Here is a 19,585-nt window from a genome sequence, read left to right as displayed (position 1 = left end):
TCTGAATAATTTTGCTGATTGACGTTCACCCACATAAATGAACACATTATCAGTTTAAAATCGGGGGAACAAAGAGTTATGCTGTGTGTGGCAGCTGCAGGGCCCCGTTTCCATGTGTGTTCTTTGTTGGGTTGCTTTCACAATGATACAGTATCACAGTAAACAGTGATGACCCACTGAAAGACTGAACAGTCTAATTTCTCTTAACAACTTCTGCCAGTTGTATTTAATTGCTGCTGACAATGTTTGCACTCAGCTTCATTACCGTTTTGAATGAAAGGCTATCAAACTGATCCACATTAATGCCTGTTATTCTCAGGGCATTAGCTGCGTAACGCACAGCCTCGGTCCAGACAGACTGTAGGTTGTGTCACTCACCTCAGTACCATACTGTATTCAATTTACGCATTATACTTTACTTTCACTAATACTGATTTGATTTTTTATTTAATTTTATTACAGTGTCATACACCATACTGGTGCCCAGCCCATGTAGGCCTTCAAGACACTGTAAGTGAAACAGAGTGATCAAACAAAAGTACAGTGATCACAAAATAGAGTACATGTTATCCATCTACAATTCACTTTCAGATTACATTACAGGCAAAGAAGTTTGGTATCATAGTATCCAATCTGTCATTCAGGATTTAAAATAAATAAGTATTCCTTCCTTCTTTCCCACGCCTTAGAGATATATCGGGCAGGTATTCAAGTCTTTGACTGTCTTCCATTAGAATTAAATCACAATGAATTAGCTTATCACACAACTCAATTCTCCATTCATTATATAGAGGGCAGTAAAACAGTAAAAAAGTGAATTTCATTTTCAATCTCATTTAAACCACAGAGTGAACACAGTCGCTCTAATACCATTCAAAATCTTTCTTTTAATTTGCCAAGTTCTATCTGTCATTACTGACCTACTGTGATTTGAGTATTTGCTACTGAATGAACGGGGAGGAAACTTAAAGTCGTCAACAACAAGCTCATGGGAGTCAAATGTCCTCTCTTTATCTAACTGAGAGTTATGCTAAACTTTGAATGTCAGGCAGTCCAAAAAGAGATTCCACATGTTCCTTATCAGATCCAGCCAGCCATTTTGCACTGCATAAGAGCTGGATTTAACACGCGTTCCCTGAAATACTTACTGCAAAGATGATTGTGATATTCAAGGAAATGATCCTTAAGTTACAGGATGTCCTTTGGTTTCCTTCTACAGATGAATATCAAAAGTGATTTCAGAAATGGTCCATGACTGCTCTGTTTCCTGGTGCTCTTCACAGTGACCATATCATTCACTTATGGGAAACTTTGAAGGTAGTGAAGAGCAAAAAACAAGATTATATGTAATGTAGTCATGCCAAGGTGGCTAGAAAATGGGTGTGCACATAATCTATTCATATACATGGTTGACGTTTGCTGTATTATCTTTGTCACATTGTGTTGATCACATTCTCTAGACTACTTTTAATGACAAAGAGCCAGTTATTAGGAGGTAGCATCAATTTTAAGCAACATCAATTTCTCGCCTATCGCTGCACACTTAGGTGTGAAATTGATGTTCGGACAGATTGAAGGGATGTTTCATCACTGTGTACAGTGCATTTATTCGGCTCAAATTCATTTATTCAGATCAAATTCAACCTTGAGTTTGGGGAGGAATGAAAAGAAGATTTTGTCCAGACCAAATGAGCAGCCTTATGATAACAGTCTGTCATTTACAACTAGGGTTGGGGTTCGGAAGCGTTTTATCGAATCCGAATCCCCCTTGTCAAACCTTTTTACATAATTTGTGGGGTAAAAACGACAAAGAATATTTCAGAAACAAAGCACTCGTTAATGTTGACTTGATGCTGTGCTGATAAGTGCTTATTCATCAGACTTGTGCAGCCATTCTTAGTAAACAGGACCGTGCTGCGAATATTACATTTTGCCATATTTTTATTTAATTTTCAGAAGTCTGCCCATGCTTTTGAACACTTGTGCCCATCCGCTATGTTGACAAACACACTGGGATGTGGGGAATGGGGATGCAAGCCTATGACATCATCAGGGGGTGGGACGAGGGATTCGACTTGGGGTTTAACGAATCCGGGTATTTTGCAAACTTGGAACCAGTTCCAAAATGCTCCTTGGTTTGGTTTGTCTTTGCTATAGCTAACATCAACCACCTATAATCCCTACACCTGCACATTTACTTCACCGTTAAAAGCACAAAGCCTTACTTTCCCCAAACAAGGTCATCACAGTATGGATAAGTAACGGCTGATCAGGCACTCAGTCATTCAAATGATTTGCTCAATGATTTTTCCATCATCAGTAGTTTGAGGTGCTCAGTGCGTATCCACCAAGAAATTAACACCAATTATATCTGGGTGATTTCATGTTTGAAATGGCTTATGAAAAAATACACTTACTTTCTTTTGCTTTCCTAAGTATAGATCACCAGTATTAGTTTGGTTTAACTTAGCTTAGCTGTAACTTGTACACATATTATGGCAGCAGACTAAATATGAATTTTCACTCTTCTTTGAAAAGACTCTGAAAAATTTTCAATTACGTGCATAATATATTCAGTGTTTTAATGACTAAACTGAATGCTTTATCACCATCTCTACCCCTGCTAGACCTCTAACAAGATACCACATTGTCAAAATTGAATCCTTAAGTGGTTTTATCGTTGCAGCCTGATCTCCATGGGAACAACAGTAACAAACAGTCTTGGAGGGCCCCCTTCTTCCATCTGTTGTGTAACAGCCAGTGTGGTGGAACTTGTTTTGTGATCTTTCTTTCTTTCACCCCACTTCACCTACAGTGCAGAGAGGAGGAGTACAATGAGTTGGAGGCTTTTTGCAGAGTGAGGGGGATCACAGACTGTAATGTGTGTAGCCTCGGGCGTTGGCAGCAGTGGAACGGGGCTGCAGCTCCATTTCATGTTGGCTGTGTGCAGCAGGTCACTTCAGGTTGCAATGGAATAACCAAACCAGCAATGTGAAAAGGCTGTTTGAAATATGTGCCGAAAGTGTAAACTTGACAGATGCATATTATCCCGGTGGATTTATTAATTTCTTTTGTAGCAACCCGATAAGAATGTGTCGGATGAAATATGTACTAAACTGGAGCTGGAATGGAAGTCAAGTTTCCTTCAGTGATGCAAATAAGACTAACCGGGGGGACCGAGCTTTCTGTGGTGCAGTGAGGCTGAGAACATGATGTCTGTGTGTATAATACATTTACTACTACTACTACTACTACTACTACTACTACTACTACTACTACTACTGTCGTTTAAAAATGATACTAGTACCAATCAGAAAGTGGAAGCATCTCCCTTCAGACCCACACTTACAGTTACACGCTCTCCAATAGGGCTGAAAGATATTGACAAAAAAATCTAATTGCGATTATCTGACAAGAATTTTACAATTACGATTTTAAGTTGTTTTTCTTGTCATACATTTTTTTGCACTTAAAAATTGTGTAAAGAAAAGTGACTTTGTTAAAACAATAGATATCAGTGTGCAGGATTTACAGAGTTTGAGTATGATGAAAGATTTTCACCAAGGTTGTACTTGATTCATGGACCAAAGATTGCCTGCAGCCCTAAAACACCTTGGTTAAAAATCCAGTTTGGACGCAACTCTCTCTTAAGCAGTTAATTGCAGCCTCTGTGATTTGGAAATTGCTCAGCTGTATTCACCACCTACTAATATGGAGGCATTTAGACCTCGTCTGGCTTTCCCTTCACATTGTTCTCAAATTTATTCTCAAAATGCTGCTGCTGTGCCCCTTAGGAAGACCCTCATTAAAGTCTATTAAAATGAAGCAGAGAGGGTTTGACTACCTGCGGTGGCTGCAGTGACAACAGTACCCAGCCCCCTGTGGAGGGAGAGAACAGTGATGGAGGTGTTTTTAGATGGAGAGTTGATATGGAGAGTCGGTAGCCTCCTCCTCTGGTCCTCCACTGGGGTCTTATGAACCTGATTGGTATTTCTATTCAGCTGCGGTGCTCTGTATAGAAGTGTCTAAGAGTAGAGAGGGGAGATAAAAATAGACATCAGACTTAATCTCATTAGCTTCTGTCCCGTTGGCCTATCATCATCATTTGAGAGAGAGAGAGAGAGAGAGAGAGAGAGAGAGAGAGAGAGAGAGACTTCCTATTTGAAATGTGGACAGTTACCGTAACTTGTGCCCTTGCACTCTTCGCATTTACTGTTCCCTGAAGCCCAGGTGTTCTTCTGTCAATATTTACCCGGCGTTGCCTTTGTAGGGAAAGTTTCAGATTGAGCAGTCAGACTCATCGTCAAGGACATTACCCTCTTTGTACCTCCTAAACTTAAAAATCTCTTAAGAAGCCCTCATAATGTTGTAAACTTTTCTTTTAGGGTGAAAAAAAATCAAGTGATTTTAATCATTTAGTTCAATGCTGGGATCTCTGTTTCCGCTGGTATGTTGTGACTCACCCCTGTATTAATATCATTGCTCATGCTTATTCATCAGCGCACATTAATTCTGTCCAACCCAGAATTTTATGCAGTGTACTTTCATGTCTACTTACATAATGGCATTAATTCCAGCTCTCCTGGCAGGTGGCTCTAGGGGCTGGGAAGCAAACTGCCTACTTGCAGCGCCATGAGTTCAGATCCAGCTCATGGCTTTTGTCACGTGGCAAACCCCCTCTCTCCCCCATCTTTGTCACTCTTCACTGTGTGCTATATGAAGCAGAAATGCCTTAAAGGAAAATTCCAGTCTAGCGTACTCTTACACTGTTATACATCATCAACATTTGATATTCAATGCATTCCAGGAGTTTATTTTACCATTCTGTCGTACCCAAATTCCCTCAACCTGCCTCGTCTACTTCTATCTCAGTTTGTGATTTCCTACATTTCCCAGAATGACTTTTGGCAACCCCCAGAGAATGTGCCTGAACATGTTGCATTCAGCTGTTGCTTATAGGTGTAGGTGGAGAGAGCGATAGCAAGAGCGCATAGCCTAGCGCAAGAGAGCGAGCGAGAGATTTCGAGTCGCAGAAAAAGTGACACAACGTGACAAAACACAAGATGTCTCGTGGCTGCCTCGCATTATGGCCTTGTGAGGCTTCTGTCGGTGGAGAAACTGGTATCTGTCTCTTCTGTGATTTATTTCTCCCTGGATGGTTGTTGAACATTAGTGCAAAATGAAAAGTCTAGAAAGAAGCCCTTGCTCTTTGATTGTGAGGGACTGACATCAATCTGACGTTCACAGTTGATCTTTTACATGGCTGAAGATTTTCTGCTATCAAACTCCATTTTCCCTATATCATGACATGATGTGACATTGTCTATGTCTAGCTAGTTATCCATGGGAATAAGAAAAATGCACAAAACAAACAAAACAAAACGGACCCAGAAATGACACCGCCAGTAGCTGTTTTTTTGTTTTTTTTGTTTTTTAACAGCATTAAGTGTTTTTGGATGGATTTTTTCTTTAGAAATATTGGTCACTGGTGCTGTGCAACATGGCTACTTCACAGTAATATGGATTCAAGCCTCAGATTAGATTTAGCATTCCCTCATGGTGTCAAAAGCAATCATACAGTTTGCGCTCCCAGTGATGGGACTGCATCCCTGGTGGTAAAACCTGCCTCCTCCCTGTCTCTCTCTAATTTCCTCCGTCTCAGTTTAGCTGTCTCCTTTTCAACCTTCCCCTTCTCTCTTTTCCCTCTCTGTCACTCTCACTCTCTCTCTCACTCTCCCTAACTGGGTGACTAGAGGTGGGTGCAGTGGAGTTTGATCACTAATGAGGCTCGCCCGGGCATCTGCATAAGAGTAGATGCATTTTTAGACATTATCTCTCAAATGTTGGTATGACTGCAATGAGAGTGATCTTTGATTTCCAGCAGATTGAACGTTTAAAGCGGTTTGTTTCAGGCTAGAACAGATTTTGCAGACTAGTGAGATTTTTAATGTTGGAAGACTGTGATCATACAACAGAGTCTTTGACCAATTCCTTTTGATTTTATGTGCTGTGCTTGTTATGTTGGATTGTCTTTGAAAGTCCATACTTTAGGCATTCCTTTCCCCTTTTTGAATTTAATGAAAAACATCTGAAAATCTCAAACAGAATTGCTCAGCACAAAAAAAACAAAAAACCTCTGCTCCATTTGACTCTCTGTAAAGACGCGAGGGTATCTTGTAAAGTAGGCCAAGGCGAGTGTAGTCATTGTATAAGGAGGGTTACGGGTCTTCTTTGTAGGGTAAGATAGTGTTGTTATTGCTCATATGGTGTGTGATGAAAGAAAGTAAAGGGTATATTCTGAAGTTCTATGTAAAAATCAAAGGGTCCAGCAAAAATACCACATGAAATATTAATCTACATTGCAGACATTGACATTTGTCTCTGACTGAGACAATGTTCTGTGCCTGGTTCTGTAGCTCAACACAGGTTCCAGTCAGTTAATTTTTTCTAAATAATTTAGACTGCAAACAGGCCTCGTTTTGTGTGATATTTGTAACGGTTTACTTTGGCACTAAATGTGCCAATACATTGTGACTGATATACAATAAAAACCTAGAACCACTTTATGAGAAACATTATTCGTCCTATTCTGCTACCAAGATGTCATTTTAATCAATGAAAACAGATGTAATGAAATCCCAAACAGATGCATTTCATAATTTATCAAGTGCCTGAAAAGTGAATTGTAGTAATAGTGTTTTATGAGTGTAGTGTATTTGTCACTTTCTGATTGACTAGACCATTTCTAGATCATCCGCAAATGCATATGGTCAAATTAACCACAGAGGTTTCGCTGAGTCTTGGAATATTTTAAATGTAGACTTTTTTTGAAACTTTAATTTGTATTACCCCATTACAGTCCAACAAAAAAATGTTTGAGAACCACTGGGTTAGTGATTTTAAACTTGGAAGTAAATCGCCAAAGGGGAAATGTCCATAACAAGAACTTATCAGGTCATTGGGCATGTTGTCTTTCTGCAGCTGTGAGAAAGAATAAAGCACTTAATTGCTGAGATGACAGGCGTCTACTTCTCAGCTTATTGATCTTCCTGTAATTGATTATGATAGTGTCTAGATAGAAACTCAGTAAAACTATGGCTTTGCTGTTTTCGGGGCTGTGTAATTGCATATGTATGCCGTCCTTTGCTTATCTGCCTGTTCCCTCACAGCAGCGTCAGCCTAAAGACCTCGCTGTGAAGAGCTGGACGTCTGAGGACAGCTCTCATCGACCCGTGAGCTAACGGCCCTGCAGCGCTTCTGCCATGACACCGTAAACTTTTTACACACTGATCTTCTCCATAAAGTGGAGGTGTGCTGCAGTGGAAGAGTTGCCCTGTCCCCTATTCACTAGTATAGAGGTGTCACAAGGAGGCTGGACCATGCAACAACATTCATTTAACAATAAGAATATTGTTCTTCTCCTTGTATTTTCTATTTGATTTTCTAAGTTGCTACTTCCCATAGGGAGGGAGTATTTTATTTAATTACATTAGTTATTGATTTATCTTAGTCTTGTTGAAATGTCTGTTTTTGTTTTTGTTTTTTTAACCACACACCTACAGGTTAATAGGCTATAAATATGTCTAGGGATTTGCCAGCAACTCATAAGGAGGAAATGGAACACAATCTTAAATGATATGATGAGATTCAAAGGGAACAGAAGGTCAGGGTTGGTAAGCACCATAATAGCCTGCTGTCATCACATTGTGGCATCTGTCAGCACTAAAGTCATACGCCAACATTTCAAGCAGTCAACAACACATTCCTGAATGATGCAGGCCCCCTTTGACCAAGTCTTGAGTCCCTATTCTGGAGAGGTTCTAGGTAAAGAAATAAAAGCGTAGCAGAAAAAAGCTTTTTTTCTCTTTTAGCATGGTCAGGTGAGAGGAGTGGAGGAAGATAGGGGAGAAGGGCAAGTGAAGTGTTTTCCTTGGAGAGATGGGTCCTCGGGTTGTGATGGAAGATAGTGAGAGACTCTACAGTCTTGACTGGGGTGGGAAGGTCATTCCATTATTGGGGAGCCAGGAGGCAGAAAATCTGTGACCGGCTAGGAGATAGCTGGGTTGCAGAGAGAAGGGAGAGCTGAGCACCTGTTAATAGTGGAGAAGCAGGGCAGAGGCTGCTATCAACCTAGAAGGAAATTAAACAAATTAACTCCATATCACCTCTGATTTGCAAGTCTTTACATCTCAGAATCACAGTTAAACCACTTTTGAAGAAGAATTCATTATCGAAGTGCTTAACATTCAAACATGCTTACACAAATTTTCTAAGCAGGTGACAGTAGGGTTGTCGCAGTGGGCGGTGTTCCTGGTGGTATACGGTCTTGGAGTCCACACCGGTGTTATTAGCCCCACACTGGGATACCATTATTTTGTAATCCAAAAAATAAAAGTGCATATTCAGAGCTTCCATGTTCAAGTTAGGCTACTAAATGATAAATTGACATACTAATCACTAATATCTGATCTACAGATATACTACTACTGTCACACTGCTGTGTAGGTGACAGTAGTGTGTCCAGTAGAATCCAATGGTAAACAAGGGCAATATTGTAGAGAGGTAACGCACACCAAAAAATCTTTTTGTAGAGAGGTGCTGATCACTGGCGGTAAACAAGAGAAAACAGAAGAAAAAGTGTTGCACACTCCAGCTCCATAGAAAATACTCTTTAACTGATAACGTTTGGCCTTGTGGCCTTCTTCTAGATCACGAGTAAAAGCAACCAAGCCCAGGTAAACTATATAGACCAGCAACACCTGATGGTAATCATGCAGTCAAGCTAAACCGTGACAACTCTAGGTGACAGACAGACATGAATTAAGGGAACAGTTGCAGTGCCTCTGAAATACAGAGAAATCTACTTAATTTTGTGCAGATCACAGCAAGATGGAAGAAGGGTTTAGAGAAAAGGAGCAAATTTTTCCAACTGAGGGGCTAGAGTTAAGCAGTTATTTAATAATCCAAGATATAACTGTGCGATAAACCTATGACAAACACAATCAAAGGATGAAATCATCATCTGTTTTTAGCAACGCTTGATAATAATCATATGATACTTTATGATCCCCGCAAGAGAAATTCTCTGTTTTTTCTAACCCTAACCCACAGTCAGCTACAGGACAGCGCCCCTGAAGCTGGTAGGGATTCAGTGTGTCAAGGACAGTTTAGCAGGGTGGGTGCTGGCTGTTACGGGGGCTTGAACCCAGACCCTCCAGCTCAACGATGGCCACCCTACTCGCTATGTCACCCTGCTGCCCCCCTGGATATATTTAAATCAAAGCTGGGCCTTTCCCAGCTGTACACACAATAGGTTATCAATCTTGTGTTACAGCATTCTCTGCTCAAATGTCACATATTTCACCATCCTATTTAAACCAGTTGTTTTTGTTGGCACCATTAAATCGATGAATCTCTTTCAGAACAAGTGAGGTATACAGTTTACTGTGCCAAGAGTCATAATCCACATTTATAAACACTGCAGAGGAATGTGGCCAGTAGCTTGTTGAGAATAGGCTCATGTGTGGGTAAATACGCTAGCTTGAGTTTACCTTATAAGGCTTCATAAACATATAGTTTATCTGGCAGCAAACTGCAGCAGTTTGGTGTTTGGCTTTGCTCTAGGTGTGTTGGTATACTGGACGAGTTTTCTGAGTGTTAGCCACTCATTCAAGTACATCTCTGTGGCCCAGAAATATAACCAAAAAATAGGACTGTGCTTGTTTCAGACAAAGTGAATGTGGTTGCTTACAGTGTGGTTACTGTATTATAGGCTAGCTTAATCTTTGTGATTTTGCTCAGACAGACAAAAAAAATATTCTTATCAAGTAGATGTGATAGAATGAGGAGATTGAATGACAGCTGTTGGACAAATGATTGAGGGAAACAATGAGGAGAGAATCGTTGATGAGGTTTAAGTGTAGTCTGGCAGGCAAGCTGACCAGCTGTGCAAACCCATTTTCTGTTTAGTGGGGGGCAACTTGGCCTGCACTGGCCTGTATTAAAAGAAACTGGCGGTTATGTCCAGCTGCCAATGCGGTGCTCTTTGCCCCTCTGCCACCGCTGCACCTCTGTGACCAATTAGACTCCAACCTCATTATATTAAACAAATTGCTTGATTATTTTGAGAGGGTGTGTCACTTGTGTGTGCATAAGTCTCAGTTTCTGTTATTTGTGCTGCTGTGGACAATTCAGCTTAACTCAATGATGCTCAAAGAAGATGGAGTCATGTGCTTGACCTTCATGCCCCTGAATCAAACACTCTTAAAACTGAGAACTGAAAACAAAGATCTCATGTTTGATGTATCCTTAGTTTAACTGCGGCCCATAATGGCCGCTGCTCAGGCTGCATTTCCAAAATCCACATGCTTTCTGCTTGGTATTTCGCAGCTCCATAGGGAATACAATTTCACGTCATTTTATTTCAGCCACAAACCTCCTCTCCAATTTGTCTCCAGACATTATTGAGCTTTTTGTAAAACATAATTGTGTCAACAGTCAGAGGAGATGAGACACCAGACCTTTTGATAAGTGCTTTCCCACAAGGTAAACGTGGCAGGCTGGGGGGAGCAAACAGGCAAACAAACCAGCAGACAGTAATTTTCCACTGTCTGTTACTGTGCATTTCAATGAGGTTGATGGATTAATGCCTCATTCCAGTAATGGGCCACTCCGAGGAGTACCAGTTAAGCCTGTTCTGCTCTATCAGTGCCTAGCTTATCGCATCAGTAATGGTCATTCACAAGTCCTGATCCGTCTGTTTCCACATTTTCCCAATCTAAATGTCTTTGGTGCAAATGGGCTTTTTTTTCCATAGCAAAGCAATTAAACCCTACAGACACAATGTGGTCTCTTGATTAAATGGTCCAAAAAGTACGCTGTTAAGTTTTGTTCCTGATTGCAAGATGATGGTCGAGCTACAGGGTAGACATTTAGTAGTACTAGAATAGCTTTTTTTTGGGGTTGATTGAGGTGAGTATGTGTCTGTGCATATGTCTCTAATGTTTGAGCTGGCATGAATGTGTGGTGATCTTTGTCCCCTTATGTGTGTGTGTGTTTATGCATGCATACCAGTGTTTTTCCAGTGCAGTGATTGGAACTAATCTCTTGAGAGTCTGAGGTAGATTTATCTCGACTTGCACCTGTGGGGGGTTGTTGTCATTTCTGAGTGATTTTATATTCTGTTCGAATTCTTGGCAGTGAGCGTCAATGCACAACTTTCTCTCTATTCCGACAATTGCATCTATAAGGTCAAGTGTCAAGGACAGTTTAATTTGAGTGGAAATGTGGAAATTAGTTGGCCTTGAAAAGTTAGTGACTTATCATGAGTTCTTAAAGGAAAAATCCACCTTCAGATACTCTTACACTGTTGTACATCATCAATCTGTGATGATCAATGCATTGAAGTTACACAGTGTCTCAAAGGACTTAAGAGAGAATGAGCCTAGCTAGATCTAACTGCTGAACAATCAATCGTAGAACAGAATGATCTAACACAATCATAAGGAAGCTGAGTTATTTTGTGATGAAGTGTTGAAATGTACCTTTCTATTGTTCCCACACTCCCTCAACCTGCGTCATCTACTTTACATAAGAGTTCATAAGAGAGAGACATTCAGAGAACGTACGTCAACTTGTTGCATACAGTTGTCGGTGTAGGTTGAAAGAGCAATTGCAATGGCAGTAGTGGAGCAAGAGGTTTTCCAGTTGATAAAATGTAGTTCCGTGCCCATAACTCAAAATGCAACATGCCTTGTTGTTGCATTGCATTATGGTCTATTGAAGCTACTGTCGATGGAGAAATTGGTATCTCTGCCGCTTCTATGATGGATTTCTCCCTGTATGACTGTTGAACTTCATCGGAACTTGCTCTTTGACTCTTAGAGAACACCAAAACCTGACGTTTACCGTTGATGATTTAGATAACTGAAAAATTCGTTTGGCCAGTTATCCGCGAGAATAAGAAAAATACACCACTGAACAACAAATGGGCCCAGAAATGCACGGTACGTCGGCAATTGCTGTTTTTTATTGTGTTAAAATGTTTTAGGGTGGATTTTTCCTTGCTCCGTCTGAATCAATCCTCACTGCTTTGTTTTTAAGTGTCTTTTTTCATTGGTATTAATGTTATTTAGAGTTGCTTAATGGACCCTGCCACTCTCCACCCACGTCTTTGATCAATGTCCAACCTCCCAGGCTCTTATCTGGGCTAACACAATGGACCCACTACCTGCTCCAATTCTTCTCCCCTGTCACAAGAGGGACAATTGGCTCAGCTAATGCTTTTGGATGTCAGCATTTTATTCCATTTACATTCTGTATTTGCTTGTAGCTTTGGTCTTGCTCTATAACAGTAACACACACACACACAAACACACACACTTATGGTTGTGGTTCCACCACTGAGCTGCATCTCGTTATAAAGTGTGTCTTCTCTCTTGGTTATTGCCTCCCTATTGTCCATTGGCTTTGTGTGCAGGGGCTATTTGTGTCAGCCAGGCTGGAACCGGCCTGTTTACTGTGATTAAATGGGAGCAGAGGGGGCTAGGGGACTGAACCCTGCTTCCTCTGGGGTGTTGCAGTCCCTGCTGCAGTACCAGGACCTCTGCTAGGAAAATAAGTATCCTGTTCTATTGACTGAAATTGTATTTCCCTTTTTTTTTGCAGCACCTGTCATGATACATATGGGTATGCTCTTAGTTACCTTTAGGTGGCCAGTGATTGGTAATTTTGTTTATTGTACTAGCTCCAATTCAGCTTTACAATTCAGAGCTTATTAGACAGCCATCATCGCCAGCTGAGTTCCTTTCTAGGGGTTGGATGGGTAGCTGAACACTTTATTTCACTCTGAACATAAAATGTCCTTCTGGATTGCTGATCATGTGTTGTGGATGTGCTTCTTTTCTATGCCAGGCCAATATATTCTGTCTAGGGCAAGAATGTTCGATATTAATGTCCTCAATTACACAGTGGTAATGACTGGACTGAGTGCAGAGGATTATGGGTCATGTACAGGGTTTCCCACAGGGAATGTTAGTCAAGGTGGTGGTGACGGGAGTAAACTTACCACATAAATGAGATGGGAGTAAGCTTACCTAAATAAACAACGTTTGCACACCTTACTTGCTAATGTAGCCAATTATCTACATTTCAGATAGTGTATGCAGAGAAAAAAGGCAGTGTAAAATGCAGAGAAAAAGTCATGGTTTGCTGTATATGTGTCTGTGTAACCTGTCTGCCCTCTTATCAGGTATACAACATCTATATTTTCTCAGTTTATTACTTACTGGGTTCACAGCCAGGGCATTGGCTGTTTCCTTTCCCAGTGACCTTCAATAAAAGCAGTGTCCACTCTTATTTGAGCAGTCGGCTGGCTCCCAGTCAACTTGCTCTCAGTTTGCCTGGATTTGATGGGCTGCGCTGTATTACAGTAGGTCAGATGCTGTCTCACATCTGGCTCCATGAATGACTGCACCAGGAGACGGATCTCCTTACTGAATACAGTTATTTAATAACATTGTAATTTACCTCAGATGTTTCTTCTGTGGCATACCTTTTTGCAGTTGTGTATTATCCACAGGCTGGGGCTGACTATTATTCTATACTTAACTGTACTGTTGAGAACAACTTTTTACGTAGTATTTTAGTGGTATTGTTGCACAAATAAAGAAGCAAAACAGCCAAAGTAACTGTGTCCTTCAAATAAGCTATTGTCACATTATTGTGATACGTTGCTGCATTATCAGAAAGGAGAGAGACGGTGAGAGAGATTTAAGTCGATTGCCTTCTGTGATAAATGATCGTATGTCTTTGTCTTTGTCTTTGTAGGCATTTGGTGATTATTATCACTTCCGGCATCGTACGTTGGTGAAGAGATCGCTGTCAGATCACAGGGGGACACAAGTCCGTCTACAAAGAGAACTCAAGGTAAGGTATTTGAGGAGGGGGGGGGGCATGGACCAAATGGTGTGTTGTGTGTTCACGAATATGGAGGAGGTTTATTGATGTGTCAGAGTGTGCGGTGGGGAGAAAGTGTGAAGTGTTGGTAGTTGCTGTATTTGGAAGAAATGGATGGAGTGCAGTGCGTGGGTGGTGGTTGTGGTTTCACCATCAGTAGCCAAGGATAACATGGTCAGCCCTGAACTTGCCATTTGGAAGGAATTTGGAACCGAATTTGGGTTCTTTGGGGTGCATGCATGTGTTTATTTGACAATTTTTAAAAAGCTTGAAAAATGTCAAATCTTTTAAATACTTGTTTACATGTTTATAAAGCATTTCTAATTTCATCATTTACTCATTTGCACTGATTTGGTTCAGATCCAATGTAATAATGTGAGATGTGGCTTTTTTTGTTGACTTTTGTGGATTGACAAAAACACAATGTCTGCGGTCACGAATAATGTGAATAAATGGAAGGTCACATAAAAAATAGCCATATCTAATTGCATGCCGACTGTAAGCATATACATGTTGAGAAAGCAAGCTATATGATTACTGATATTTTGGGGTGTAAAAAGGCTTAATATTATAATTATATAAAATAAGAATACGGTAAAATCAAAACTGAACTGCAAAAACCAGGCAAGTAATTGTAAGACCAGAAGTTTTTTTTCTTTTCTTTTTTTCTGTACTGGTCCAGTTGTGGCTCTGACTGACCAATCAGTTGACTCAAGTCGGTGTCTTACTGGCCCCGGGCCTTTGGGTGATCTTTGTCAAAACCTGACATTACGGTGTGTACTGCAGGCTTAGGCAGGGTAGAAACAAAGGGGAATACGGTCAGCTAACAAGCACAGGGCAAAGAGCCAAACCATTGGCTCTCATTTATCACCTTCTTATAATGGATGCCTTTGACAACCCACAGCATCTGGTCTGTCTGTTTGCCTTTTACCTTTGTGCTGAGAGGTGAGCTGGTGGATCTGAATGTCTCCCAGATACTCCTCTATGGACCTCTCTGGACCAGTTCCCCCTGCTTGTCTGATCTCATTTGAAAGTCCTTTTATTTCACATTTCAGTATTGTCCAGCTGTTTTGCAGACCGTTTTGAGGTTAGTCATACCTCCAACATGTGGCCACCCCAAAATGAGTCTCTCTTACCAGTGCCTTTACGGGAAACTGTAAGGCACTTTATTTTATTATTTTAATTATTTTTCTTCATTTTAAGAATACGTTAATAAGCCACACCTGGTCTCAGGTAGACACAGACCAAATCCAAAAACACCAAGTCAGTTCTTGTGTCCTTGTGGAGAAAGTTCATCCCAAGTTATCTTGGAAAGAATGATCTTCTCATGAAAGTCAGCACAGAGATGCTTCCTTACAGTTTGAGATGGGCTGTGTGCTTCACATTGTACACGTGATTAATTAAGACACACAGCTGTTAATTTTCCCACCTGTTACAACCGGCTCTGGACTGTAGACTACAGCGCTGCTCGGACGTGATGTGTCGTTCTCGCAATGAATCTTGGGGCTTTCAGTTCGTTCTCGTTGGTCAAGTGACCATCCGATGCATCCTTGGCTGGCAATAAACTTCTGTGATTTTTATCTGTCCTCTGCCCTTTCATTCTTTTGTTTTGGAATTGTGCTTCGGCGGTTGGGCACAAGAATGCATAAGAACGCATATTGTTACCAGGGAGGACCAAAAGTCTGCAGGACACCAGCCCTCGAGGACCAGAGTTGATGACCCCTAATATAGACTGAACTGTAACAAAACATTACTGCTTTAATCTCAAACAAAAAAAATCAACACTCTTTCACACAAAATAACCATGTTGGGTATCAACATGTCTATCAAAGACAGGAAATAAGATCTGTAGCAGGGCTGTCATTTTTTAACTCAACATTTGAAATTAATTCAAATCCCTGAATGAAGATTTATCATGGACAATTAGATTCAATATTACTCTGTCACCCTAACTGACATAGCCGAGACCCAAATGCATAATAAGATTGCTGGTGCTTTAGCTGTATGACAGCACTGACAAAACATAATGACCAAATGATCGCCATTATTCAACACATCCGACCTTGCAATTCGGTTCAGTGTTCCCCTTTGCATTCAGTTGGAATAATTAAAAGTGTTCTACTCAGTGGGACACTTAAACAGCTTGCTCCCCATCGTTCAATATTACTAACAAGAATTTGTAGTTAACAATCATAAAACTGTAGACTACATTATGGTTTGATAATTGATCTGCCTTGTATTGCAGCATGGCACTATATCACATTTAATACTTAATTTTCTAGTCTAGTTTAGTATCTAGACTGCGGGGGTTTTGGAATGTATACAAACAATTTTATTTGATAATAGATTCACTCGATACAGCTTAGACAAAAGAAACAGCCCCGTTGCACATTAGTCTCTTACTGTTGCGTCCTTTCAAACTACCGAACTGCTATAAACACGCAACACAAATACGCTAACATTATGTCTGCCTGAGCCTCTCCGATTATTTGGCACATCTTCCCATTTAACAACAAAAGGTAGACTGCTGCCATCTTAGTGGGCTGCTACTACTGCCAAAGGAATACAATTTAGGAAGTCATACATTGCTTTCACATGAGTTGTTTCTGTTCATTGTTAAAAAGGAGGAGTATCTTGCCCTGTTGGTCCTGTCACTACTGGCTGGCTGAGCATTAGCTACCTGGCTTGCTAGCCAGTAGTTAGCTGTTTAGCCACTGCGGCTAAAGCTACTACCATGCTAATGAGCCTCATAATCACCTGTCGCATGCTCTGATTTCGTTTAATCAGTACACAGCCATTCAGACAGGGACAGTTTTACTGTTTATTGACAGTAAAACTTGAATGACAAGTTCAGTTATCACCATTGTCTACCCATAGAGCTGCTGAGCCTTTTGTTTGCTGACTGAGTGAACAGCGGCCTCCACTGGACAAATGTTTGTGCTGTCTGAACCGGCTCAGTGCCACTAATTAATGCCTTTAGGCATTAATTTAGCTAATTTTGCTATCTTTATTCTATTGGTGCTTCATCGGTGGCACTCTTGGCAATACTGGTATATCTTCAAAAGGCCTATATCGGCTAATCGATATATCTGTTTGACCCTAGAATGCACCGCAACCTGATGCGTTTTTCAGTTTCAGTTCAAGTCATCACGCCTACACCATGTCCCAGCATGACTTAGAGCTTTGCATTACGACTGAGGAGTTAAATTTTCATTTCAGCAGACCACAGAACCTCTTGCCTCAAGCTCTGAGTCTTTCACTGCTATTTTGCAAACTTCAAACTGATTACGTGCCTTTTTTCGAGAATGACTTCCCTCCGGCCACTCGGCCATACAGCCCACATTTCTGAAGAGCTGCACTGACTGTTGTCCTTCTGGCAAAGTCTCCCATCACAGCCAAGGAACTCTGTAGTTCTGTAGACCAGCTCTAGAAAGAGTCCTGTCAGATCCACATTTTTTTCATTTCCTAATAATGGAGTCTGCTGTGCTCTTGTGAAATCCCGACACTGTAGAAATTGTTTTATACCCTTCACCAAATTTCTGCCATCTCACAATTCTGTCTCTGACGTCTATGGCCAGTTCCAGGACTTCATGGTCAATTTTCTCCTCTGACCTGCACTGTCATCTGTGGGACCTTATATTGACATAATGTGTTTCTTTCTAAATCATGTCCAGTTGATTGAACGTGGACTCCAATCAAGCTGTAGAGACATGCCAAGGACATTCAAAGCAATTTGGATTAATCTACATGTATATCAATTTGGAGTGAAAATACTGTATAATGCTGAATACTTACTGGCTCAAAATATTTCAGCTTTTCATTTTTTATTAATTTGTAAAAATGTTTAAGTTTGACATTATGGGCTTATTGTGTGTAGATCAGTGCCACAAAACACTAATTCAATCTATTTTTCTAGCTCTGTTTCTTCATAACTCAAGTTAAAATTCTAAGCTGCTCATTTTAAACCCCCAATAGCTCCGAAGCCCCCAATAGCCTCAGTTTTGTGTTCAAACACAGTTAATAAAATCTTTTAACCTGCTCCACTTTGGAAGAGACTCTGAAAAATATTACTCATTATTGGGAATAGAAAAGTCATCGCCTTGCCCAAGTTTGAGATTAGTTTCCACCGCACTATTCTGCTTCCTTTTTAGAAGTTAGTGAAACTTGGCTGCATGTCATTGGTCTTGTTGACATGCTGTGTGGCCACACAGAACAGGTGCGCATTGGGAAAAGAAATGCATGTGCCGTCTTTTTGTTCCCGTCCACTCTTAGAACTGGCCCACCTCCCTAACCTCCCTCTTTGGGATTTCCTTTCCCACCACAGCTCTATTTCCTGTTTTTGAATTCCTTTTTTCCCACAGCACCTCAGAGAAAGTGGAGCCTTACAGTGTCAGGTCCTCCTGCCTGTTCAGGAAAGTTCAGGTCAGCTTGTCAGTCCCTCCAGGAATTTACAAGATTTTTTTTTTCCTGAAATCAAGAGAGCCGAGCAAATGTTGCAATAGCTTGCAATTTTGACCAATCCCCACGCTTTTTACACATAAATTCTCTCCCATCCAAACTTTTAACAAATCTTGGCAACACTGCTGCAATAAATAGTCAGATCAAAGCCTTTATCAACAAGTAGGTCATTGCAAATTTGACTCACACTTTCATCAGTGCTTGGATTTTTCTGCAAACAGAAAACATTGCAAATCACCTTGATGTTTCCACTGCAAAATATTTTTTGTATCAGCAATACTAAGAGAAACTATAAAATGCTAGAGAGACTAGCCTACAGCTTTTAAACTGGTAGAGATGAATCTCAAACAAAAGGCTCAATAAAGAGTCTCTAATTACTGACTAAAGCGCCTGGACCTCTGCCAGATCTCATGGACTGGCTGACTGAGTCCTGTTGATGGAGTCTATAGAAGATTTAAAGCTTGGGCCTAACTGCTTCCTCCCCCTGCCTTCTGATTTATTTTGTTGTTGTTGTTGTTTTGTTTTTTTTTGTTTATGAAGGAGTGTGAGCAGTCCATCAAGCTTTAGTATGTGTATTTGCTTTGACAGTTGAAAAGTAGAGGGGGAGAGACACAGGAGAGAAAGCTGTGGTGGGATTCAATCCTTCAATACTACCTCTAAACACAAACTGCCTTCTGTTTGACTGCTGTCGAGCCGTCCAATACCAGTGTCATTACTGTAGCAAGAATAGTAGCAGCTGTAACACAATAAAGCCATGAATACATATGCCATAACTACTGAACTAGTGTCATTTTTTTTCATAACCATGTTCCTTTATGGTAATGATGCCGTAGATGGGACCTCCATTTGGCAGTAGAGGGCAGACCTTATACTCATATAATGAAGGACGGAGAGTCTCATCTGAAACATTAACTGACCGGCCTGTATGTGAACATTAACTGAGTTCTGCATGTGAATGGTCTGGACGCAGGGGAAAGGCACTCTATTTTCCATTTTCCAAACCCATTTATAAAGGAAATGGTATCTGTCAACTGCTGGCTCCCTGTTCTGTCACCGACTATTAAAGAATTCCCCAAGACTCTGTTTCCTCTTCACTCAAAAACGGCAAAATGCAAAATGGAAATGCCTGTTGTTACCATCTTGCCTAAACAGTTGGGATTTAGACAGTCTA

The 19,585-nt window shown here is 40.7% G+C and overlaps 1 protein-coding gene across 6 annotated transcripts in view; it reads left to right on the top strand.

Moving 5' to 3' along the window:
* The window catches only part of furina (furin (paired basic amino acid cleaving enzyme) a), an 87,587-nt gene that overhangs the window by 32,453 nt on the left and 35,549 nt on the right, over positions 1 to 19,585 (top strand). For all 6 annotated transcript variants that reach the window (XM_071525178.1, XM_071525177.1, XM_071525180.1 and 3 more), the window contains exon 3: positions 13,828 to 13,926. In XM_071525178.1, coding sequence (XP_071381279.1) covers positions 13,828 to 13,926 — 99 coding nt within the window. The remainder of the gene's footprint in view (positions 1 to 13,827; positions 13,927 to 19,585) is intronic.

The sequence above is a fragment of the Centroberyx affinis genome, unplaced genomic scaffold, assembly GCF_046629955.1.
Source record: "Centroberyx affinis isolate AG114_WGS23_722 - 3 ecotype Tasmania unplaced genomic scaffold, CSIRO-AGI_Caff_v1 ptg001273l_1, whole genome shotgun sequence".
Taxonomy (NCBI): domain Eukaryota; kingdom Metazoa; phylum Chordata; class Actinopteri; order Beryciformes; family Berycidae; genus Centroberyx; species Centroberyx affinis.
Note: the sequence above shows the minus strand (reverse complement) of the source record. Positions and strands in the feature narration are given on the sequence as shown.